This window comes from Coturnix japonica, chromosome 28 (assembly GCF_054131305.1).
Source record: "Coturnix japonica strain WE chromosome 28, WE-NBRP24, whole genome shotgun sequence".
In the NCBI taxonomy this organism is placed as follows: domain Eukaryota; kingdom Metazoa; phylum Chordata; class Aves; order Galliformes; family Phasianidae; genus Coturnix; species Coturnix japonica.
The window spans coordinates 4309528-4334713 of record NC_140690.1 but is presented as its reverse complement, the minus strand read 5'-3'; the positions used below and the strand labels follow the sequence as shown (position 1 = coordinate 4334713).

Below are 25186 nucleotides of genomic sequence, written 5' to 3'. Positions count from 1 at the left end.
TTCAGGACTGATCTGTGCTTAGCTGTGGTCTACAGACAGCATTTGTAGAATCATGGTGGGAGACAAGGAGGCAAAGATGTGGCAATTCTGCTTCTTCCATCACTTTCATTTCTCTGCTGTTGTATGGCATGGCAATTCTGAAAGCCTCGTTTCCTCAGAACCTCAGCACTAAGCCTCAGAATGTTGGTACCTTCTGGCAGGTTTACTTTGCCTTGGAGCATCAAATGACAGAATGGTTTGTGTAGGAAAGGACCTTTCAGATCATGTAGCTCCAATCCCCTGCTATAGGCAGGGACACCTTGGGTAACCTATGGCAAATTCTCTACTTTTGATTCCAAATCTTTCAAACAACATTGATATTCATCTTAGTTGTCTAAAGCACTCTGATCTGAGGCAGCAAGGCACACGCTAACTGGACAGGATCGAGTGATCTGCCTTTTCCAGCACAGCTGTTTACGCACTGTATGCTGGAGCCTATTTAAACAGCAAACCAGAAGGAAAAAAACAACAGAATGAATCAGCATCAGAACCTCTGTCAGATATCTATTATTTTATGGAACAGAGGTAGGGAAGGGAGTTTAGCAGAGATCAGCTGATAATACTGTTAAGCTGCACTTCCTAAACTTACAATTTCTGTTCATACAGACAGACATTACCCGAATTTACAAGTGTCCCCAGAGTAATATGTATTACAAATTGGCTTCATAAAGCATCTGAACAGGCAGAAGAAAAACTCGTGCTACTCTTCCATAAGGGCAGAAAAATGCCCCAAAACGTGCAGAACTCTCATACAACTGAAGTTTTAAGGGGTGCGTGTGCTTAATTATTTGCTGAGTTAATCAGCAAAGGCTGCCTTCAGAGGTAGGACAGCACAGTCTAATAATGCTTCAGATGAAGATCTCCATGATGCTAAATATACAGAAACCATTACCCCCCCCTTCTTCCCCACCATTTCCCAAGATTTCTTAAGCTGGAATAAGTCAGAACAAACACAAGCTGCATCCTGTGACTGATGGAACAAGAGATATTGATGAGGAGGATGTAAAAACCCAAATCCATCAGACAGGGTTTATTTATTGAAGTTGAAAGGCTTATCAATGCTCTGCAGCTTGGAGCATGCAGCCCATTCCAGCTGATGCAGGAAAGAAAACATCCCAAGGAGTTGCACTAGAACTCTCCCTCAGCAGAAGGAAGCTGAACCTGCTGCTCTGAACTGCTTAGTGAATTAATGTGTTACTTCTGCCAACTCCTAATGCAAAAAGAAGTCACACGTGACTGCCAGAGAACAGCTTCCCCCTCCAAAAACCTGAACAACCCCATTCCCAGCAAACCCAACCAAAAGCCATCTTTTTTCCTGAAAACATAACATGAGAAAGATATAAGGACTACTTATGCAAGGTATTTTATTTGATTTATAGATGGTTGCATCTCTTGCTACACAAGCCACACCGTGAGTGATAAATTACAGGGATGCATGAAATTACAGAGTACACGTTGTCAGAGATGCCAAGCGAAGATGCAAAGTGCATCCATTCACAACAGCCAGTGGAAATGAAGCTCTTTTTGTTTGAAACGTTCCTAGGTGTACAAGTTCCCTGTGTCTGATTTGTTAGTTTGGGGTTTTCAAGGAGGAAAGGAAAGAGAATACTCTCTTCATGCTCTAGCTATAGAGACTCAGATAAGCAACAGTAGTGCTTAAAGAGTGCTGGTACACCTCAGAAGAGTTCTTCAGCTTTCCTAGGGTTATCCCAAGCACTGAACTGCTGCTGCTGCTCATCCTGTGCATCCTCAGACAGTGGTCTGGGTCCTACCCAGAGATGATCACTTATTCTCTCTTCCACCTTCCTTGCTTGCCAAGAGCCACATGCACCAAGTCCAAGGTGAGAAGCCCAGCTGAGAGGCAGTGTTTGCTCAGCACTAGCACTGCATTGGTGCACTGACAGCTTCTGGACCAAACACCTATGGCCTGCAGGTATATGACAGGAACCAGTGCTAAGTGAACAGTTTGGGGGTAGACTAGATGACCTTAGTGGTCTTTCCAACATTAATGCTTCTAATTCAACAACCACGTGCCCTGCTGACAGGGCACTCACTGACTCCTATCCACATGGATCTCCAGCAAGGCAGAGCTGAGCACAAGGCAGCCCAGTGTCCATACATGCTCTCTTGCTCTTGCAGGGTTGACAGCAAGCAGTAATTTCTAGAGGTAGACATCCTTCGGTCCCTGTCACAGGCCTCCCTGGAGACCAGAAGTCTCCTCATCCTCTGAAAGATGGCTTAGAACCCCAAAGGGAACTGAAAAACCCACCTGATAAATAAGGAAAGCACAAAAGAAACACACCCATGGGGTATTAAGAGTTAAAGAACTGAAGGGAGCAAAGTAGATTTAGTTTTCTTTTTCCCATAGTAAGGACCATAATTTACACAATAGTAAAAGTCTCACATGCAAATGCAAACATCACTATAATCCCTATTAAGAAAGCACACAGAGAAATTAAAGCAAGCTTAACTAAGCAGTGTTTGTGAATATTAATGAGCCTAAAAAGCTAAATCCAAGCTTTAAAAGTTCTTTAATATAAAAAAAAAAGCAAAAAGAGGATTGTTTTCAAACTGATTTGTATTTTAAACTGGATGCTTTGCATGCGAAATGCAAGAAGAACCAACTATCTTGCCCTAGAAAAGCTTCAAAAATGAATACAACAAAGATCTTTAAAAACATCCGGATATCTGGATGGAGTCAGCATTTAAGCTGATACACTGAGCTGGGGATGTCACCGGACAGCAGCTCGTTCCAAATCTCCACGCTGCATTTCTATACAGAGATCAAAAGAATGCATATATTTCTTCCTTCCTGTCAGAGCCCCCAGAAGTGAGGCTTTTCCACCTGACAAGTGGAAGCAATGCAATTCGCCGCCCACTGAAGTTTAGGACAAATGCGGAACGGCTTTCACATCTCGCTGGCAGCTCGGGATGGGTTTGGTGAGTGTTGTACAGCCCTCACTCCAAACGGAATGCTTTGAAATCCCACCAACTCCAGGGAGGAACAGAAAGCATGTCAGCCAGGATCCACTTAATTCTTAATGTGTTGGTAACGCAGAGATCTACGCCACCTCTGCTGGCTGCAAAGACAGTAAAGAGACAACAGTACTTGTATTCTGCACGTCATCTCACCCTCATGTATGTGTCTGGGTGAGAGGAATCACCCTTGAGAACCACCAGCTCCTCTCCACTGATTTTTAAAGAGAATTGAGGACTTACTCTAGTGCAGTCCACAGTCCAGCTGTCTACAGTGCTGTCATGGTTTAATAATTTTGTAATTTTTGCTATCAGTATTCCACATCATAACATCATATTAAGCATGAATAATTTTACTGAATCTGCAACTTACAGAAGAAGACTACATCTCCCAGGGAACAACACGATAGGTCACGGGACTTGGACTCTATATTAACTCTGTCGCAGAACAGACTGACGTCTTTCGAGTTCTGGCGTTCAGGGGAGTGTGTGGGAGCCTTCAGCCGTTCGCCTAGATTTACAGTAGGCCTCTCGGTTACGGGACTCATTCTCTCTCCTATTTTGCTTGATTCGTTAGCTCAATTTTCAATTATATTGTATTATATTGTGTTATCCTGTATTTCGATATAGTATTTAGTAAATAAGTGTGCCTCCTTAGATCGTTGCCGCTGTTTTCTTTTCCTAATTAACTTTTTCCTTTCGGCCTAGGGCCCCTCCGGGGCCCACGGCCCCTGTCACAGACGCAGGTGGATTTTTAGTTCAAACCGTGACAGTGTAGTTGCCATAGGAACAGTACCGGGTGAACAGGTGCGTGGAAAGCTGTGATATATTAAATGACAGCTACCCTCTGCCACTGCGATGCAGATTGCCATTCTCAGGGTTTATTTATAGCAGGTAGTAATTAATCTGTGTGAATCTCATTTCACTGAGAAGGAAAAAACAAAAACGCACAGAATCATTAGCAAGATTCCTAATTACATCCATACCTTTGATTCTCAGAATTTTGTTGCCATCGGACAACCCTAACACAGAACTACTGGATTATTATTTGTGTGGAGCTGTCATTATGAGAAACTCTAAGCTGTCACCTGTAACAAATACCTTCTTACAGCTACCACATTAAAACTTGCATTAGCGTTGCTGCAGTGGAGCAACAAAATAGTTTTTACCCTTTAAAAAAGTAAAGAAACAAAAAGGAGATATAAGCTTTAGTTGGCTTTTAAATGGAGGCTCCTAATTCTGGAATGGGAATCAAGTGTACAGAAACCTGAATTTAGCCCAGACACCAACTGTTTCTGTGCCTGAAGCAAGCCCCTTAACCTCCGTTTCTCAGTCACTGTCTCTCAGGTGTTAGGTGAACTAAGAGCAAACAGTCTGAAAGCACTTCAAAGATGAAAAAACGACTCGTTATGCTATGAAAGGGATAAGCACTGTAATTTAAATGACTGCATGAAGTAGACTTATCTACCAGGCATACCAGGCATGACAGAGCCTGGTGTCTTAGAGCTGCTTGCGTAAAGTAGATAAGCTTGAGAAGACAAAACTAAACTACATTTTCTGTGGCTGATGAGAACAATGATTCTCATAGTGAGGCAATACTAGCACCAGGTAGAGTACATGGATCTTGCCTGTGTCTCAGTTTTCATCCTCTTGCTTTCTTATTATTATGTTTATGATCACAGTTAGCAGCAAACACTCCAAGAAAATAGAAGTGATAGAAAATGATCACATTCTCAAAACACTCTTCTAAAAGTTTTGTCAGTACACATCTCAGATGAAAACATACAGTGATTTCCAGTCGCTGTTAGGGATGCTGTTGGAAACATTCTTACAGGCAAGTGTTAGAATCACAGCAGTGTTATGGGATACCCTGCAGAACATTATTCTAGAAATCATGCAAAGGATCCACATCAAGATTTAATTTCAGCTACATTCCAAAACAGCATTTCGTTCGTGGTTCACCAGGTTCATATTAGAACCCTGTAGGCAACAGGTAAACTTGCAGTTCTAAGATAAAGCAAAAAATCACAATGATGTAGCAATTACTCATTTCTTGAATAGACCCAGTTAAATCACAGCATGAAAAATGAAGGCTACATTGGTATATGCCTAACCTGCTGGGAAATCCTCCCATGATAAAATCCTTCTTGAGAATATAAATATTTCACAGAAATGGGTTACACATGGTCTGAACCCTGATATTAATCACTGCCTACTCAGACCCTGACCTAGTTTTTAAGCTAAGCACATTCCACCTTTGCAACAGGCTCTACCAAGCTTAGTTCTGATGCTGGATAATACAGGGCAATAGAGAGAACATAACTCCTGCTATTGAGAAACTAAATCCCCTTTAACTGAGTCTTATACTAGACCTGCCTATATTTGATCAAATCCAAGAGATCTGATGAACATGAATTGAAATTCATTAGCAGTGTTTCCACATCATTATAGAAAATGAGGTCTCAGAACAATGGAAATGAGACTCTTGCAGACGAGACTGTTTCCACATCCAGGCTTGCGTGCTAAAGCTTTCTTCCAACTGGCCAGGAAGACCCACACCATTCTTAGTCTCAAGCAGATATTGCCCTGTTAGACCAGGCATAGCTGGAGAATGGGATGCTGTAACTTTAACTGCTGCTTGTATCCAGCATGAGTCAGGGACACTGAGCAGCCTGCAGACAGTTTATATGTGCTTTGTACCAGTTAAAATGTTGCTAAACTGGGCAAACCCAAACAGATTCCATCCTACTTCACGCAGCAAGAGAGGCCTGAGTATTAATGCAAAACTTTAGTTGGCAGGATATCAAACCTGAACCTCTCAAATCAGCTCATTGCTCAAAAATCCCCATTCAGGCCAATTTTTTTCCTAAGTGTTCCCTGCCTAATTAAAGATCCCAACCTAATTCACAGGTCAGAATTCCTCATGTTTTCCTACATCTGCCACAGGCCTCAAAAAATGAAAGAACACAGAGGCCAGCTTGGCAATTGGGAGCTCACATCTACTGGATGTTAACATGTAACCTCACAAGTTTCATCAGTTCCTTCAAAATCACTTCTTTTATCCCCAGTACCTGAATTGTCAGCTAGGAGAAGCTGCTGATAGCTTCTGAAGCTTACTGCATTACGTACTTGGTCTTCAAAACCAAAACCACATGGAGAACTGACCTTTGTAAACATGCTTTTTTCACTGTCTCTTCCTGATGCTGCTCCTTTGCTTACTGCACCTCACCATGGAGTCTAGTCCCAGTCAGACTGCAGCTTCCCCCAATAGGACCTCTCTCATTTTTAATCACACAACCACAGAACAGCAATAGTTCATAATGTAGTATATAACAGAGTTATGGTCAATCAAGGACATGGGCAAGAAAAGCACTGAATGGAAAGAGAAAATACTTCATTCTCCCCACCTCTCGCTAAGAGATGTTGGGGGGGGGGAAAAAAAAAAAAGACAAATTCTTTTACACCCAGGAGCTTGTCTTTTTTTTCCTTCCAACTCTACCCATTAGTTTAATAAAAGACAGTACTTGCTTTGCCTAATAATTATTAGGTCTAATGTCAAGAGAGTTAAGGTCTTAGTTAAACTCTATTTAAGCAGGATTTTAAATTTAAGCATTCAAACTTAGCACTCTTTACTGTGAGAGATCCCTTGTGTGCCTGTGTAAAAGAAGAAGGTGGACTGTATGGGTCACTGCTAGAACTCATTTAGAAATAGCAACCTGGATTATTTTTTTCTCCTCTCCCTTAGCAAAACCAGAAATATTAAAATGCAACACATGATTTCCACTAAGGCATTGGTTTTTACATGAAGCATATCAAGTACTCCATTTTGAACGCCTCTTCAGGGTCTCCCTTCTAAAGAAGCATCATGCAGTTCTAAGCTAAGGACCATACAACAGCCCTCTTCTGCAAATTCACATTCAGCTTGTGATTACTGTGTCACTTTTTCTAGGTGACACGACGTTTCTGCATCCAGAGGACAAGAGGAAAAGTTTTTCTGTTCTGCTAACGCAGGTTCCAAAGGTCTGATTCCTTATGAATCCATAAAAACAATCTCACAAGAGTTAACGCAGAATCAAAACTTATCACAGACTGATTACACCGCTGGGAAAATTGTCAGTAAAGGAAAAAGGGACCCACTATAATAACCCACATTCAAATTCCACTGCATGGCTGAAAAAGAGTCAGCTAGAATGACATCCAAACTAAACTTAGATTTGTGCAATCTGTGGAAAATACGTAATAGCCATCAAGGTTTGGGTCCAGCAAACTTCTGGACAATTAAGGAAACCTTTTGTTATTGTTTTGTTTTTAAATCAACAGGATTAACAACACACAGGAAATGGTCTTTATGAAGAAATCCAAGGCCTGCCTATCCAACTGTCTGTACAATTCATTGTCCGGTTTACTTCATGCTAACTTTGTCTTTCAGCCAAGCCAGCAAAGAGTTTCTCTATAATATTTACAAGAAAGCTTCATTTCACTTCAGTCCTTTCCCCCAATCCCAAAAGGAAACTTCTCTTTTCTTCATTGAACACACTCCCCTTTTACATTGCTTTGATAATTCCCACTTCATTGGCCTTTGTCAGAACTGTCATCTTTTCACTTCTGGAAAACCTTACTGGGATGTATCTCGGGACATGGCATCAGTGACACTTTAGTGACCACAGAGTTTGCTGTTGAATGAGCCCAACCTGCTGACTCTCAGATTAGAAGTTAGGTACCACAGCAGGTCTCTGCTAGAGCTTCAGAGCAAGCAGCAAAACAGTAAAACATTTGGTAGGGAAAGGAGAGGCATCATCAAATAGCACAAACTTTCAATATATGCAGAGACAGGAGGAAAGCTATCCATTGCAAATATTGTATCATTTCGGTTTATTTTCCAATCAGCCTCATCTTTCTCTTGCTTACCAGATTACTGCAAGGCACGGCTGCAGTTGTCCCAGGGCTCCCAGGCTCTGAAGGCAGCTTTCACTGAAGAGAATGGATTTTCCTCATAAGGATCCTCACCCTGCCTGGAAACTCTCAGTCAAGCATGCTCTGTGTGCCATGCACCCTGAACCAACTAGTTTAGACCATGCTTGTTTAGACAAAGAAAAAGGAAAGATCAGATCAAATTTCACTGGGATGTTTGAAGCCACTGAGGACTGCCAGTCCCACAGATGGCAAGCCTAGAAGAAACAACCAGCAGAAAAAATTAAGGGCACAATTATCTCAGAAGATACAATTGTTACAAGGTACGAGTGCACTGTATCCTAAAAATTTATGAAGAAACTTAAATTTATATTTATATACATGTATGTATGTATATACATATACATACATACATAAAATAGATATTCAAAGAGAAGAGATGAGAATTCAGAGCCATCAGCTGCTATGGGACATCGATAGTCCATTGTGATGCAATTCCTGATCATTTTAGCTAATAAGCCAATAGATTGATCTACCCATGCAATCCCTGCAAACCCAGCTCTGTGCTCAGCAGGCATTTTGCAGAGGATATTGCATCTTTTTTACTGCAGCTTGAAGTAGATCAAAATTCAACCTCAGCAGAGGCACAACCAACAGCTGCTGCTCCCTAGCACAGAAAAAAGCCATTGGAGTGCTTTTCAAAGCTAACCTTCTCAAGCTTGTGCCTGCGACCTGCTCCCCTCTCCATTCTGACCTCACCCAGGAAGCTTGCCTTCCTTGTAGCACATTCATTTTGTCTCTTTTGCATGGGTTGTACAGGCTGCTGTGTTTTCTTTTCCATCCACATCTTCACCCTCATCCTTCCCCCTACCTTTTTTTTTACTTCTTTTTTTATACTGTGCAGGCAAGCTGCCAGCATTAACACTTTGGTTAAGGACTAAGCTCAATCACTGGCCTGTTTCAATACAAATCCCTGAGCTGCTCTCCTGGGGGAAACAGGTTCTTCACTCCCCACTCCTCATTCAGTTTTCCCTCAGGAAACACCCGGCAGGGAACAGGCAGGGACTGGCACTGTACCCCGGAAGGACAGAGGAATAACTGGCTCAGACACTGCCCTCAGACCCAATGCACCTTCGTTCAGTGAGAAATAAGCAAATAAAAAAGCAGGGGAGAAGTTTCTCACCGCTTGCCCAACTCTGCTTTTGGAACATGCATCCAAATAGCTCAGAACTGTTCATACAAACACCTCATAGTGTGCACATCTCCATTAAATCAACACAGAAGCTTTTCCAGATAAATCTTCTCTGGAGAACAAACCAAAACACGTGATTCTATTTCTTTCCTCACCTCATTAATTAATGTGGGAGCGTTGTCTGACTCCCACATCCAGATCTGCTGCTGAACTGGTCTCTCTGGGCTGCTCTGCACATTGAGGCTCTTCTCACACATTACCACATGCCTCCTGCTCATCGAGATTCAAGTGCAACACTCACACATCTATTTTTTTGTCTGTTTACCGATCAAGACAAAGGTATCCTAAATTGACCTTTTCAGGAATTGCTGTCTTTAATACAGTTACTCCTCTAAGAAGCCCAGCCCTACACAACCCTATCAGAGTAGAGAAACAAAACAAAAAAGGGAGAGTGGTGCCCAAGGTTCATGTTCTCCTCCACCTGCATACAAACCATTCTCACTGGATTCTGTCCTTGAAGCAGCTTTTACGCCAGCCTGCAGCCCGCTGTCTCTTGGGCAGAGTGCTTGTACTTCCAAACACAAACACCTTCCAGCAGGAGAGCAATTCTCAGCAGTTCTCCTCTACTCTTGTTCTCTCAAGCATAGCAACCTTGTTTAGTACGACTGAATATTAAGACAGTCTTAAAAACATGTTCTTATCTTCCTCCTTGCCCCACAATTGCTTCTAACTAATGTCTTCACTGATGTAGCAAAGTTATAAGCAATTAGTAAGTTCTAAATAAGGTGATTTGGCTTGCTGCAGGTTTTTGTTCTGAATTTAAAACTTAAGCATTTTTTCAGTGCCAGCCCGTTGCCTCCAACAGTCAAGACAAACAACCAAGGAGCGAGTTTTAGGACTGAGTCTCCCCTCACCTTAAGAATTCTAATCCACACCTTTTCACAGCACCCAGGTATACCTTGCCAGTGCCTGATTATTCCAGGTCACTCAAACCCTAGTTAGTGTGCGCACAACTCACCAAGGCAGACTGCTGGCTTCTTGCCCCCTCAAATCATCTTCCCAGCTCCAAGGCAGTCACAGGACACACTCAAGATGTGTTTCATGAATAAACTTGTTTGGAGTCACAATGCCCAAACAGGTCACAGAATTAGTCCAAGAAATAAACTGATGTGGGGCAGAGGGAGTGACGTCTTCTTTTTCACCCAGGTCATCTCAAGAGTCAGCTTTCCAGCACAGACCTGCAAACGGCAGCACAAGGCACCTGAACCACATGCCAGCTTTCTCCCTGAGGAAAATAGATAGCAGAGCCAATCCGACTCCTTCAGAGAAGAGCAGCTAGTCAGACAGAAGGAGAGAAGGGACTACTAAAAGCTGAGCCAATCCAGCAATAGGAACCAAGTCAAATCCATAAAGATATGTCCTTGGTTTTGGATTTTGGCTTGTTTTAAGGATTTTTCTCGGTGGTGTTCATGTTTGGTGAACTTTTTGTTGTTGTTGTTCTTGTGTTTTGTTTTTTAAAGATAGTGTTCTTGAAGAGTTAAACTCACTCAAGTTCATTTTACAATGAAATCGGAATGTTTTAGATGGAAACAACCTCTTATAAGTGTAATCCTAAATTCCTAATAAGCAGAATTAACAGTTCTAGGACCATTGTTCTCTCACACACTGTAATGGAGAGCATTATACCAGCAATGGACCATCTGGAACAACAGGCAGGGAGAGCCTTGGAGGATCAGAATGGATAACCATTTGCAGACTACATGGTTTTGGGGGAGTGAGACTTTAATAGCAGAGTGCAAGCATCTGTTTTCCCAGATACATGATCTGATTTGAACCATGACTCTTTGATACTGGTACCTACTGTTTTACTAGAGCCAAGTGGCTCTAAACAATGTCTATTCAGTTACTGCTAGAGAGAAATAAACAAGTTATCAAGCTTATTTTCAATAAAGTTTAGAATTGGAAGAAGAATCTACTTATGTTGTGTAAATCTCCAGCTAGAAATTAAAATATCTGGACTTGGTTTAATTACATTTTGAATGTGGCCCCCAATAGGACTCTGTAACCTTTAGGGTTTAATAACTTCAGCTCATTTAATGTCCTTTCATTACATTACTGTAGCAATCCAAGAGTAAGGTTTGAAAACTAAAACTCTGTGCTTCCTCCTGGGCTTTCCCATATGTTCACCATCTTTAGCTTAGACTCCCAGGATACTCACGCCAAGTCTTACAAAATTGCCTTAGCAGAACAGAAAAATATCTTCTTTCACTTTATTCTATATACTTATTCTTTGTAGAGGAAGGAAAGGGGAAAAAAAGTTTGCCAAGCAATGCTCTGCTGAGTACCTACAGAAGATCCTGCCTAACTTCATGGAGAAAATCCAGGCAGCTCTCCTCATCCAGCCCCAGGAATAGGTCAGATAGCAAGGTACAGGCCCAAGACTGGCTGCTATGTTATGACCTATTAAAACACAGATTGCCCGACTTAAAACCTGCCACTAATAACCATGAATTTGAAAAACTCTGGATGAAGAGTGATAGAATTAACCAGACTGGAAGAGGCTTTTGGAGGTTGCATAATCCAACCATGCTCAAAACAGGGCTAACTTGCCCTAGTTGTAACAGCAAAGGACCCATTTGACAAAGTCTCCTACAGCACCTCCACTTCTCTCCTATGCATTATGTCAAATGAAGTGTTTTAGAATGTGGTTCTTGTGCTGACAGGCAGAATTAAAACATCTGGAGACTACATGTTCACATCTATGAACTCTAATGTCAAGGCAAAAATCATACTGGTGTGCAGGAAAGCAGAACCACAGAAATGCAGAGCGGGAGGCCAGTAGATGGGAAGCACCTCACTGCAGGAACCACTCTGTGCTGACACCACAGGTGGGATGCACATCACTGAGCTTCAGAGCTGATGACTGTGATACAAACATCTACTCTCCCTCCATAATCAGTGGAAAGAAATAAACCTCTCAGGCACAATTAATCTGACCTATTTAAGTGTTGCTTTAAGATAGCAGGAATTGCACTCGAGAATCTACTGACTGTCCTGATGTGATCTCCACTGACTCTAAAGAGACATAGTTGTAAGGAGATGAATCCTACCCAGTGATTGCTTTTACTCACAGCAAACCTTAAAATAGAAATAATGTGCATATGTGAACAAAGCAGGGGTGGAATATACCTTTCAAAGCCAATACCACTCAATGGAGACTGTAAAAGGATAGCGTTTCTCTTACAGTGAATAGATACAAATCTGTACAAAAGACTATCTAAAAATACATAGACATACACTTATAAGTGTTTCTCAGAGTTCCTTTCAACTACAATTTCTGCATCTCCAGGCAGCTGTCCCCCTTCATTAACAAGTGCGAATACATATCGAGATGCCTCTGACTCCACAAACAAACTGAATTCATGCTTTTACTTTACAGGGTGCTTTAAGAAAAAATATATATGTGTATATATATATATATATTTTTTTTTAATGACACTTCATTAATTTTTTTTCCTAAATCCTGTTCATAATAAACTAATTTCTCATGGCCCAATAACAGTGTGGATAGGAGGATGTTCTCTCCATGGATTAACATCAGGACTGTAAGTCCCAGTGCCACAATTTGGCCATGCCCACACAGACAAGTACTCTTCCCTCATTTGCCACTAAGGAAAGATTAGGACATCGTTTAATTTCTAGACTGTTCTAAATCCAGAACTGCTAGAAACAGAAAAGACCAAGATTCTTTTGATTCAGAGCTACTAGATATTGGAAAACACTGTGAAATTAATGCAACAGCCCAGAAAGGGAATGCAGTACATGGAGTGCTAACGCACAGATATAGAGTCTGCTGGCATATTTTTTCTTGTCTAAAAGCAGCCATAAGGAAGAGGAGCTCTTCAAAGCTCAAAGCCCAAGAGGACATAGCAGTTGCAATGCTCCACTACGAAATGAGAAATGCATGCAGGACGTTTCAGCCCTATTGTGAACCTATTTCCTAAGAGAAGGTCAACTCAGAGAGGCACGGAGGGTATTCAAAAGGCAAAAGCTTTTGACCCACAGGAGCTGTTGCTATGCCTGATATGGCTCTGAACAAAGACAACTGTTAAATCCAGGTATTATACACATATAGAGCACTTATACTTGAGTGCATAAAATACCCACTAGGGCAATTACCATTTAAAACCATAAAGGCAATGTTATAACAGAAGTCTAGTGTTGAACATCCTCTAAATATTATGGATATAAGTTAAGGTTTTAAGCCTGATACCTACTCCACTACAAAATGAACGTGAAAACTGCAGCACCAGACTATAATCCGACGTAGGTTTAATCAAGACTGAAATTTGTCACTACAGACGTACATTTAATTTAACAAATACATAGGTGAAACATCTGTGAATCTACCACGGCAAGTTTCAACTTGATGTTATGCGCCCCATGTTTAACACAGGCCAAAAAGACAAAGCTCTGATGATGGAAAGCCTCAAATCAGGAACAAACAGCTCCAGATTTGTACGGCTTTGTACTGCTGCCACAGCACCCATATATGTCATTTATGTATACAAATCCACTCATACACACTGCTGAGCTATTACCAAATCTTGAAAGGAATTTCCCAGCTGCACAAAAATGAACTACCACTTGGGCTAGCAAATGAATTTGTATGTGCAGCAATAACATCTGATTGATGTCACTGTCACATTCTCTTTAGTTTCAGAGAATTTGATAACCCCATCAGATACTGCTGCTGTGAGGAGAATCCCTATTTGTTAATCCAAATGGCATCTGTTACTGGAAAAAAGTAGAGACATCATTCCTCAAAGATGCAGTTCATATACTGTTGTTCATATATTCCCAGCTAGACATGATTTCAAGTACTCTGAAGATTAAAGAGGAGCTGTTTTGCGTTTCAATTAAGAAACAATTTGAATCAAACAATCAGCTTGCCTGCTCCTAAGGAATTATATTCTCGGTACATATATTTATGCCTACACAAATTACCTTTTGTGCATTCTCCTGAGTGTGTGTGGCATGTAGCTGTGTGTTGAGCTGCCCAGTGGGTGCTGGCAGACACCATACCTCTGTACTCATATTTGGGAGGAAGACGTACCAGCAACTGCCCCTAAGAAGTGTATTTATTGATGCTTGTACGCAAGTATGTCATGATGACCCATCGCTTCAGTTTTTCCTTCTGATCTCTTCCCCTCCCCTGCAAATCTCTGCTGAAGGCATAACAGTCCTTGAAGTATAGTTTTAAAGCAGATAAATGATTTCATTTAGGACTCGCCATAGATCCCTTTTTGTACCCAAGCTATCAAGACCAGACACTATCCTCTTCAATTCTGCTAAAACAGCAGAATGATACAAGTACAAGAACAGAGGTAAAAGTTGAATATGACAAGATTCATGTTATAGTCAGACATCAATTATATTACAAAAGCATTTTCATTTGTGTCTCTAACAGCTCTAGAAATAAACAAAAGGAAGGCACATATGATTTAAAAGTTACATCCGATTTTTAAAAGCCTGCTTTAAAAGTTCTGATTCCTATAACATATGTAAGAGCATTGAAAGTGGAAGAAGAACATGACTCTAAATAAGTACACGAAGATTTAAAGCAATACAGGGTAGGCAGTGTAACTGCCATTAGTGAAGTTGCAAGAGCAATTGACCTTATAGGACAATGATATTTTAAGTGTCTATAAACTGGTAGTAAAGATGTTTCAACATTAAGTGCCCATATAAGACTTCAATAATGTTTGCGGGGTTTTTTTTGAGTACTTCATGTTTTACTACACTGCATTTCTGGTAATAACAGAGCAAGTAAAACACAGCTTAAGATTTATAGCTTAAGATGGTCAAGAAATAAAGTCAAAGTTTTCTTTAAACGTAAATTATTTCTGCTCTCAAAAAATAACCTTAAATATCCATTGTTCACTATGCTCTCAATAAAGCAGTCTTTAATGAGACACTAAAATTTGTTTGTGGAGACTTGTTTTGTAACAGCACTGAGGACAAATCTATTCTAGCGTCATGTACAACCGTAACAGTGTTCCCTTTAACTTATCATCTTACACTACATTTTTAAATTAGAAAGACCAGATTATCTTTAACTAGCTAGTCAGCTGCAGCTGATGCGCTGAGGACCCCACAACTTCAGGTTTCTCACTCATATTGTGAGAATGGCTCTTCCTTACAGTTTCAAGCACCCAGGACTGACGAATGAAAACCTAACATGATGCACTCTGCCACAGCTACTGAATGAAATCTTGAGTGTGCAAAGCATCTGACCCAAAGCCCAGATGTAGACATGAGAGGCATGCAAAGCGTTTCCATTCAGAAATGAGCATAACAAAGCAACTTTGATTTCCCATGAATCTGACGTCCAGGATGATCAGAAGGGTGAGCGAGCACAGTGATTTTCAACCTGAGATCCATCATCCAGAGACACTGAGCCTGTTGGCCCAAGCCCCATCATCAACTAATGCAATGTGGGACTCTTACAGATGCCATGAATTCTGCAGGTTTCATTAAATGCCAGCAACTGACCAAAACATTCATAGGACTGCTCGTAAGTGTGGAATTTTGAAAGGCACAAGTTTCCCAGCCAATCAGACTAGTTTTCATATCTCCTGAGCATTATGTACCAGCATTTCCTATTTCCCTCTGATATTTTTATAATAGAAATTTATTACAAGAATTTAAATTAGCATCAACAAGATTAGTTAAGAGGTTTGTGTCTTTACTAGTTTCTAGAGCATCCCCCTCATGTGATTTGACACGTGGCTGAAATTGGTTAAATTAAGTCAATGAAAAAGGGCTTGCATTACATATTTTGTTCAATTGCATCTATGCAGATTCACAAATTCTTCTTGCTTATAAAATGAAAGAGTCTGAAGTTAAATTGGATTTTATGTCATTTCCTTTAGGTTCTGCCCATACGTTAGTACAGTGAGGTTACAAGAGTGTTCATGAAGAGCAAAACTGCTTTCCAGTTATGATTCTATGAGACTGGGCTCTTCCTACCTCCTCTCTTCACAGCAACAATGTGAAATTTAATTTAATCTATTTCAGAACTGCAAAGACAAGTACTCTTTTAGCAAAGCATAAGAGGGTTATCACTTTGAAGAACCACATTAGGCACTATAGTTCAGTCTTACACAAGAGATTAATTGACATGTGCTGTAGATTAATCAGAATAAGGCTTTTCATTATGAGTGGCCAAACATAACCAAATCACTTTGGAAGCAAATTACTGACTTGCCTAGAAATATATATGCAACAATTGCAAGTTTATTATTGCTGCTTGATCAAATGAAACAGGCTTTCAAAAACATTTACCTTGATTCTACATGAACCTCCTCTCACCTGCAGAATGCCTACATTAAAACTAAAACTAATCAAAAGCTACTCCACACTCAACAGAGTACTAAGTTGTCAAGCACAACTGGCATTCTCCTCTCAACAGCAGTGCTTGAGTCAAATTTCTGGCTGAAAAGGCTGCATCCTTTCATATACATCCAGTTGATAAACTATGTTCTACAAAGAGAAGTTTAATGAACAGGAAGAAAAGAAATGGAAATAGGAAAAAGAAACCACAGTTCTCCTTTTGTAGTATAGCCTTGTAACAAATAGTGCAGCGAAGAATATAGAAATTCTGATCTTTTGTCACCTGTCAAGGAATCCAAAGGAGGCAATACATGTTGCTGACACTGTGAAACCCAAACTTTTTCGTCTGACTCTCACACCCACTTTGCCCATTTTCCATTTGTTTTTAAATAAGGTCTGGAAAAAGCCCATAGAGCTACCACAGACTAAGAGCACAATTTAGGGCTGTAACACAACAGAAAGCACAACTACAACAGCAGAGGAGCAAGATCACAGGCTGCAACAAGTGAGGATTTGCTCAAACACAGCAGACACAGAAATAAAGAAAAGTAGCTACTTACTTTGAGAAGGCCTCAGGTATACAGGAATCTCCAACAAGATATCCTCACCTTCACCACCAACCCTCAAGTGAGGTGTTGGAAAGGGTAGATCTTGGCTCCAGCCCTTCCAATCACTCAGACACATTACATGCACTTAAGCTCCCCTGGGTAGGCCCTGCCTTCCCACCAGGAGCTCCGTCACTGGTGCAGGCTGTGACTCAGCAGTTCTGCTTCAAGAGTATCTATGGGGAATGAAATAGAGAGAAACTTACCAACCACTGCACCGTGAAATTCCACAACATGAAGAGTATTTTCCTGAGTGCCACACCACAAAAGAAAAACCTTCATACACGTGTCCCATTTTTTCATAGGCTATTACTTTTGTTACATGCTTCACCCACCAGAAGGCAAGTTCTAGTTCAAATTCATTTTGATTCAAGTTTAATTAGCATCCTTTTCATGGAAAATTATCCTGTGTAACTGCTGACATGTCAGTGCATCACATACTTGTTGATCTTTGTTTGGAAGTGGAGAAAATACATTTTTATGGCATTTCAAAAGAAAAGTACATCCACGTGGAAAAAAAAAAAATCACACACTTGACTATAAAACACAAAAGAACTTCACGTGTACCAAAGCAGCAGCATCTGTACACTCAGCCCAGAAAATAATGTTTCTTTCCTGTGTTAAGTGCAAGTTTCTAGCACAAATTTACTTGGTGCAATTTTGTTCTGGAAAAAAAAAAAAAAAAAATGTTAAAAACTGTTTGGATACACAGTGAAATCAGATGCAGTACATCTTTATTTTTAATGGAATAATAATTGTACCCAAATTTCATATTCAGCCTTTGAAACATTTACCAGGGAAAAAAAAAAACCAACAAAGGTGTGCTGTGAAGGTTTTTTCAGCATGACTCATATTGCTGTCATAAGAGTAAAAAAGTTTGAATTGATTTTGGTTGTATTGTTTCTTTATCTATAGCAATTGTCTGTCCTCTACTATCTATCTGGCCACCTACTACTTGTGTCAAACGAAGAGATCATCTAGCAAGTGACCCCTGACTTTGATTAGGACACTGATTGCACTATTACCTGATTGCATATTTGTATTCCTTGTAAAAGAGTCTGAACTACAAGAAGAAAGTATCTAAGCTCAATTTTGAATGAAATATTTTTGTTTTGTTTTGCAATAGATTCACCTCTCCTAGCACCTATATCACACCATCTTCTAGAAGTAAACAAGTGTAAGCCTTAAGTGAGATCTGATTTTGTCACTTATCATCTAGACACAAATGGACACAGAGCAGTCTTGTAAATAAACTTACAGATAAACAGGTAAAGGGCAAAGACCAAAGATTCCAAAACAAGGTTTATATGAATAACGTGTCCTCTCTATGAACTCTGTTTGACAGTGGATTGTGCACATATGGGTTTTCCAGGGCATAGGACAGGATATGTCAGTCAGAATAAGGTCATGAGCCCAAATGCTGACAACTACATTGCATGTGGAACACAGAGCTCAAATGCCAAGACTGGGACTCACCTTCTGGCATAAACCACCCACGAATCCCAGAGCCAGCAACTACCAGCAACTCATGAGAAATGAAGCTTGCCAGCACGGGTACAACCTGGAAAACAAATCAAGGACTGATTGGCCAGAAATTTATTCCCACGTAAGGAGTATGTTATTTGATTTCCATGCCATTGTTCTTCTTTTCAGAGGAGAAGCTGAGTTATTCAAGCTCAGTTTCTCTTTGTACTTATTCAGTTCATTAGTTAATGAAGGCTTCCTTATATTAGTTAAATTCAGCCACCATTCATCTACCTGTTCCAGAGTTCACAACAGATGCCCTCTGGCACTTCACAAAGACCAGAATCTGCCTCAAAACAGGAATAATATATCTTATGAAAATGGAGATGGTATTGTTCATATGCTTTACCCCTGACCTATTTCCTCTGCACTCACAGGGCTGACCTGTTCTCTATAATTTTATACTGACTAAAGCAGTAAAAGGCTGAAGTTTATTGTAATATTCCATCAGTCTTTGTTTAGCCAGAAAGGAGGAAACTGCATTCAATCTGTTTGGGTTCTTACTGAATAGTGAAGAGCTCTGTACTCATCCAAAAGCTGCAGGTTCCTCTTCCTCACTAGCAAACACTGATAGTCAGTTCCCTTCCTCAGGTCTTTTAATCCCTATTCTGCTACTACACACACCAGCTTCATTTATACCCCTACAGGTCACCTTCAGCTCTTCTCTTTCAGTCTTAATTAAAGCAAGTGGGTGCTGCCTACCTGTAAATCTTTCCCAGACTCAAAGCTGCTTCTTCTTCTCTTATTTCAGAGATGCTGATGCACACATTTTCATACTCCCAAACTGACTATCCTTGCTGGCAATCCTAACTCATTGTTTAACAGTTTGTACGGAGCAAACTCTGAATAACGCACTGATGTGTCAATTATGTGGGGTGGCCACAAACTGCTTGCTGACATTCTTGGCAGTGCCAACACACTGCCTGCCTCTTAGCTAACTTAAGTGCTGCTGATTGTTAAAAACTCCACACTGACACCATGAAATGTGGGAAAAGGTACAGAGCTGTGGACACCACCTCACTGTGGGAGCAAAGGGGAGCCCTGCTGGTGGAGTCTTACTGATATTCAATCCCCACAAAAAAACAGAGCTTATTCCTACTCAGAATGTAACTGATCCAAGGCTTTGCAAACTTCCTACTTAAAGATTAGAGACTGCCTGACTCTAACATGGGCCATCCCAACCGTCTCAGTGAATAATGGTGCTGATTATGGATCAAAGTCTGGTAACTCAGCTTTTCCATCAGCAAACCCACAGAGGGCTGCTTTCAGTCACCTTTCTGACCAGGGTGTAGGATTGCGCACCAGAAAGTTACCACGTCACTCACTTTCCGTGCTTGAATGTGAACTTCAGGATTCTGCCTTAAATATCCCCAGCTTAGGCATAACCCACTGCTCACTTGTTTTGAGAGCTTCTCTCCTGATTTGCTCAACACAGCAGACATAGTTATTTCCTAATTGCAGACAAGCTCCAGATGTAGGTCAGGGAGTATTTAGCTAGAGGAGGCTAATAAAACAAGTCCCCAAGTGATGGGCATGTCTTTGTTTCCCTGACATTGCTTACTTTTGAACATCAGAGACTACGAGACTGTTTTGGTACAGGAAGTATGTTATGGCTGATGTAGCATAACAAATACTAGCTCTACATCCTTCTATTTAGGCTTCAATAATGTCAGAGGGCAGAAGTGACAATCAATGTATTTTGCATTCAGCAGAGATGACAGGCAGCTAAGAGCAATGGACAGACACAACATGGCAGAACAGAAGGTACTTGCCTGGAATAAATATCGTCTTTGCTCCAGGCCTTCAAGAAATAACATTTCCGGTTTAGATTAATTCGTAATGCACAATGTATGATTGCAGACCTTGCTTTTGTACACAGACCTGGCCTTAAACATTGTTTGAACTGGTGTTGTCAGTCCTTTCTTGATCATTAAATTTATTTCCTAAAACTTAAGAAGCGTAAATGAAAGGCAGCTTCTGAAAAACAGTATTCAACATTTTTATGGAAAGTAGGTTTCTGGCTCTGCTCTTACTAATGCACCCTTCAATCATAAATAATAAAACTGGTGAGTTCTATCTCTTTTTCAGAAAAGTTAGACGGAACTATCACCCAGTGTATACAAAATAGGGCTTCAAAGACACCCGCACTGTAACATAATAGAAGAAATGGTGCTGAATGATGGATGGGAATCAGTTAAACTGATTTCTGGGACACGTTGTGCATTAATAAATCAGAGGCTGTGTGTTCACTGAAAGAAGCGTAGGAGGCACATTAAGAACTTTTACGGGAGTAAAGAAAAAAAAAGTTAACACTGTATTTCAAAGGAACCTACAGGAGGATTAGTACTAAAATCTTTTTATGAGCACTAATTCTGAGCACTTACATGAAGATCAAGAAAATAGTCAGCTCCACAGGAAATCCTGGAAGTTAATTTTTTTAGAAGACACTGCCGCATTTCACTGCATTTAATGACAACCATGCGCTATTTCTGAAGCGCTCTTGCCCAGCTCACAGCAAAGGTATTAGTTCCAACACTGATTGCTAATTCTAACACTACAAAAACACCTTCCTGCTTAGCAAGAACACAGCTTCAGAAACCAAGAGAAAAGCACTGAAACTAGAATCAAATATACACCTTCATCATGGATCCCAAGAAGTGCCCGCTGCAACACTATATTGTGAGCAGAGAGAGAAGCCTACAAGTCCTCGTGACTTGAGTCTGCAGACAACCTCAGTGCTATCTTATCTTCACCTTCCAAGTGGCTGGCTGAACTACATTTAAAAAGGAGGAAGAAAAAAAAAGAAAAAAAAACTCCTCCCAACCTGAACCAAAGATTGACTCCTTGCAGCTCCCAGGGACACAGAACTTGTGTAGGCAGAGAAATTTCACCGGAAAAAGGAAAAAAAAACAGATATTTTGTCTTATTCATTTACAGAACGACCCTGATGCTAATAGCACATTGAGGGTGCTGTTAGAGGCTACAGAGCAAAATGATTAAGACAACCATAGAACAGCTATATGCTAGGGAAACAACATTTCAGTTAATAAGACAAGATGGTGCAGAAGTCTGTGAACACAGAACCACTCTTCTGTCAATAAACTCTTACCCTGTTTTCCTACTTTATTCAATTACAGACTCTTAGAATAAATGTACCACCATATAGTGGGCTTATATACCATTCAGTTAAGGTAACCTAACCATAAATACTTCCATGATTTCAGTAAATTGGAAAAAAAAAACACGGTAAGTGAATACAAAATATGTCCTTCATTTACTGTCATTGTAATATAGTCGAGCTACAACACAATCTTCATTTAGGCAGCTCTAGGTACTAGACCACTTTCAGCAATGGACATTTTATAGCACAAAGAAACACGGGTTTCTTGAAAGCACTCCTGCATCAAAAGCTTAGCATTGTTATGGTGTGTGCATTTTAATGGAGTGGATTGTGTTGTGTATTCATCCTACAGCTCATAGGAGACACATTTTCTAGAAAGCTAGAGGTTAGACAGCATTCTTAAGATGAAGAGCAGGCTGTTATGAGAAAACATAAAAACATGATTTGAGACAACTAAACTAGAAATTTAGAAATATATTGTAAGGCTTATAAATAATTGAAAAGAGAATGTTCCAAAGTTTTGATGTGTCATAAAAGCTTAGTTTAGAAGGTGATGAAATTATTTCAATTAAACAGAACAAATGTCATCCGTGAATGCCTAAGCATTTTAATGTATTCATCCTGTAAAAGTACGGTGCATGCTGAGGCACGGAGGTGGTAGGGGCTCGCACAAAGGCAAGTTATTTGTGAATATAATTTGGACTGTACAAGAAATACGTTCCCAGACTGAGGAAGAGTTTCTCAATACAAAATCTGTAAAAGCTCCAGTGTTGCAGTAGAAAACACTGACTTCAGAATGACAATATACAAAGATGAGGATGCAAATGGTCCAAAGCTACCGAAACAGTTTGGTCATAGCAATAGAAAAAAAAACTTCTTTAACTTGATCCTAATGCATATAAAACAGTTTTGGAACAGACTGATTCCATCGTCTTAAATGGTAGCACTCCCCACCCTGTAAAGGATACAATATTTTCTCTAACATAGGAGCAATATCTAAGTACCTAGTCAGTCCAAAGACAACATTCCCCTCAAGCAAAAACATGAACAAGGCAAAGAAGCTACGCACAAACAAATACAGTGGGTAAATCTGGTACTCAGATTATTTCCCTTTAAGAAAAAGTGACCAGAGAAAGAAAATAATCAGAAGGCAACAAGCTTTAAAGTAAACAAAAACAACCTGCTGCTTGGGCACTTCAGAAACTATCAACTGTAGGACCCCAAAAGCACTTCAGAATTACAGCTGGTTTTGATACCATTTCTTCTTCTTTGAGCCTGATTCCCTCAACCAACCATATCATTGAACTTGATACCAGATTTATCATATTTGCTAAATAGTGAGCATACTTTACATACAGGTGAGTAAACAACCTGTGATGGTGCCCAATACTCCAACCTGTGGAATCCAGAGATCCCAAGCTACAGACTGTGTCATATGCATGTATTCAGTATGCTGATGTACAATGTGCATTGTTAGTTACGATACATTTTCAATTTGGCTGCATCTAACAGCAGCACCATGGACTCAGCTGATGTTATATTACCTGTAGATGAAGGTCTTAGGAAGGTGGCTTTGTCACATTGTAGAGTGAGAACCAAAATCAGTACTTCAGGAAAGGTCTCTTTCAGGCAACTTCGTATTCTTACACATCTTCCTGTAGGAGAGCAAATAAATGGATGATACTTGTAGCTGCTCACAGCAGTTCCTAAACACCTAAGAACAAATGGATTTGAGTTATGACAATCATATCAAACAGACAAACATACAGAAAAATATAATACAAGCTCGAAGCACTAAAGAAGAGTGTTTATTACTGGTATTTAGCTTCTCCCAGTATCTTCCAGTCATTCTATCCAGCCAAAAACAAAAGCTTCCAGATCATACAAATAAAACCTGATTCCTTTGCTCCACAGTAATAATAATGTACTGGACTATATTTCATAGAACTTATTTGTGTCCTGCGAAACAGACTTTTCCATGACTGCCTGTTGTTAATAACCTCTCATGGGCTCACGGGAAACCTCAGTTTATGGCACAGCGGGAGAAATGTCTCCAAATAATAGTTTCATTTTAAACTTCTTTGGCAATCCAGCCAGGTGCACCAACCTCACTAAGGAACAGGGATAGAGTTCCATCTAAGAGACTGTCAGATGAGTGGTAACTCACAAAGCCAAGGAAAATGGGTATTTGGTAGGTAAAATCAGGCCTGTTGGAGACTTCACATGGGACAACTGGAAATATCAAAGGCTTGTTGAAGTGCAAGACTGAGCACAGCAAACTGAGAACAGACTACAGTAATAGCACTTAGGGAATGGTGGAAGCTGTTACACAATCATTACAAACAGAAAGAAGGCAAAACACTGCAGGTATTCAGCAATTTGTAAGAAACAGCAGCCTCTGACAGGGTGTGAGCTATGTAGACAAAGAATGATTATGGATCTTCAGACTACAAATGAAATTCATTCCTAGGATTCAAGTGGAGAGCAAGCCAAACTTTTGTGAAGAAAACTAGAAGGTTTCTAAGCATTGAGGATCCTGAGCCTTGAGGATTCTAAGCTAAGCATTGAGGATGCTAAGCATTGAGGACGCTAAGCATTAAAGATGCTAAGCATTGAGTATTCTAAGCATTGAGGATTGTAAGCTATGCATTGAGGATTCTAAACACTGAGGATGTTAAGCATTGAGGATTCTAAGCATTCAGGTCTCTAAGCTATGCATTGAGGATTCTAAGCATTGAGGATTCTAAGCATTCAGGTTTCGAAGCAGTGAGGATTCTAAGCTAAGCACTGAGGATGCTAAGTATTGAGGTTTCTAAGCATTAAGGACTCTGTGCATTGAGGATTCTAAGCATTGAGGATTCTAAGCATTGAGGATTCTAAGCATTGAGGATTCTAAGCTAGGCATTGAGGATGCTAAGCATTGAGGATGCTAAGCATTGAGGATTCTAAGCATTGAGGATTCTAAGCCAAGCATTGAGTTTTCTAATATTTGAGGTTTCTAAACATTAAGGCCTCTATGCATTGAGGTTTGTAAGCATTAGGGATGCTAAGCATTGAGGTTTCAGAGCAATAAAATTTCTAAGCAATGAGGATTCTGCGCATTGAGGTTTCTAAGCAATGCATGGAGGATGCTAAGCATTGAGGTTCCTAAGCAGTGAGGATTCTGAGCTTTGAGTATTCTAAGCTAAGCAATGAGGATGCTAAGCATTGAGGATGCGAAGCAATGAGGATTCTAAGCATTGAGGATTCTAAGCTATGTAATGAGGATGCTAAGCATTGAGGATGCTAAGCATTGAGGATGCTAAGCAATGAGGATGCTAAGCATTGAGGATGCTAAGCATTGAGGATGCTAAGCATTGAGGTTTCTAAGCATTGGGGATTCTACTCATGAGGATAAGCACTGAGGATTATAAGCTTTCTGGT

The 25186-nt window shown here is 40.3% G+C and overlaps 1 protein-coding gene across 4 annotated transcripts in view; it reads right to left on the bottom strand.

Moving 5' to 3' along the window:
• The window catches only part of LOC146756112 (receptor-type tyrosine-protein phosphatase T-like), a 214990-nt gene extending 191497 nt beyond the window's left edge, over window positions 1–23493 (bottom strand). For 3 of the 4 annotated variants that reach the window (XM_085524866.1, XM_085524865.1, XM_085524864.1), the window contains exons 1-3: window positions 23308–23493; window positions 18595–18679; window positions 17074–17294 (exon numbers count right to left, since the gene is read on the bottom strand). In XM_085524866.1, coding sequence (XP_085380992.1) covers window positions 17074–17197 — 124 coding nt within the window. In that variant the 5' untranslated portion in view covers window positions 17198–17294; window positions 18595–18679; window positions 23308–23493. Of the gene's footprint in view, window positions 1–7923; window positions 8608–17073; window positions 17295–18594; window positions 18680–23307 lie in introns of those variants that run through there. The other variant, XM_085524867.1, reaches the window with a different exon arrangement.
• Window positions 23494–25186: the final 1693 nt, after the last annotated feature.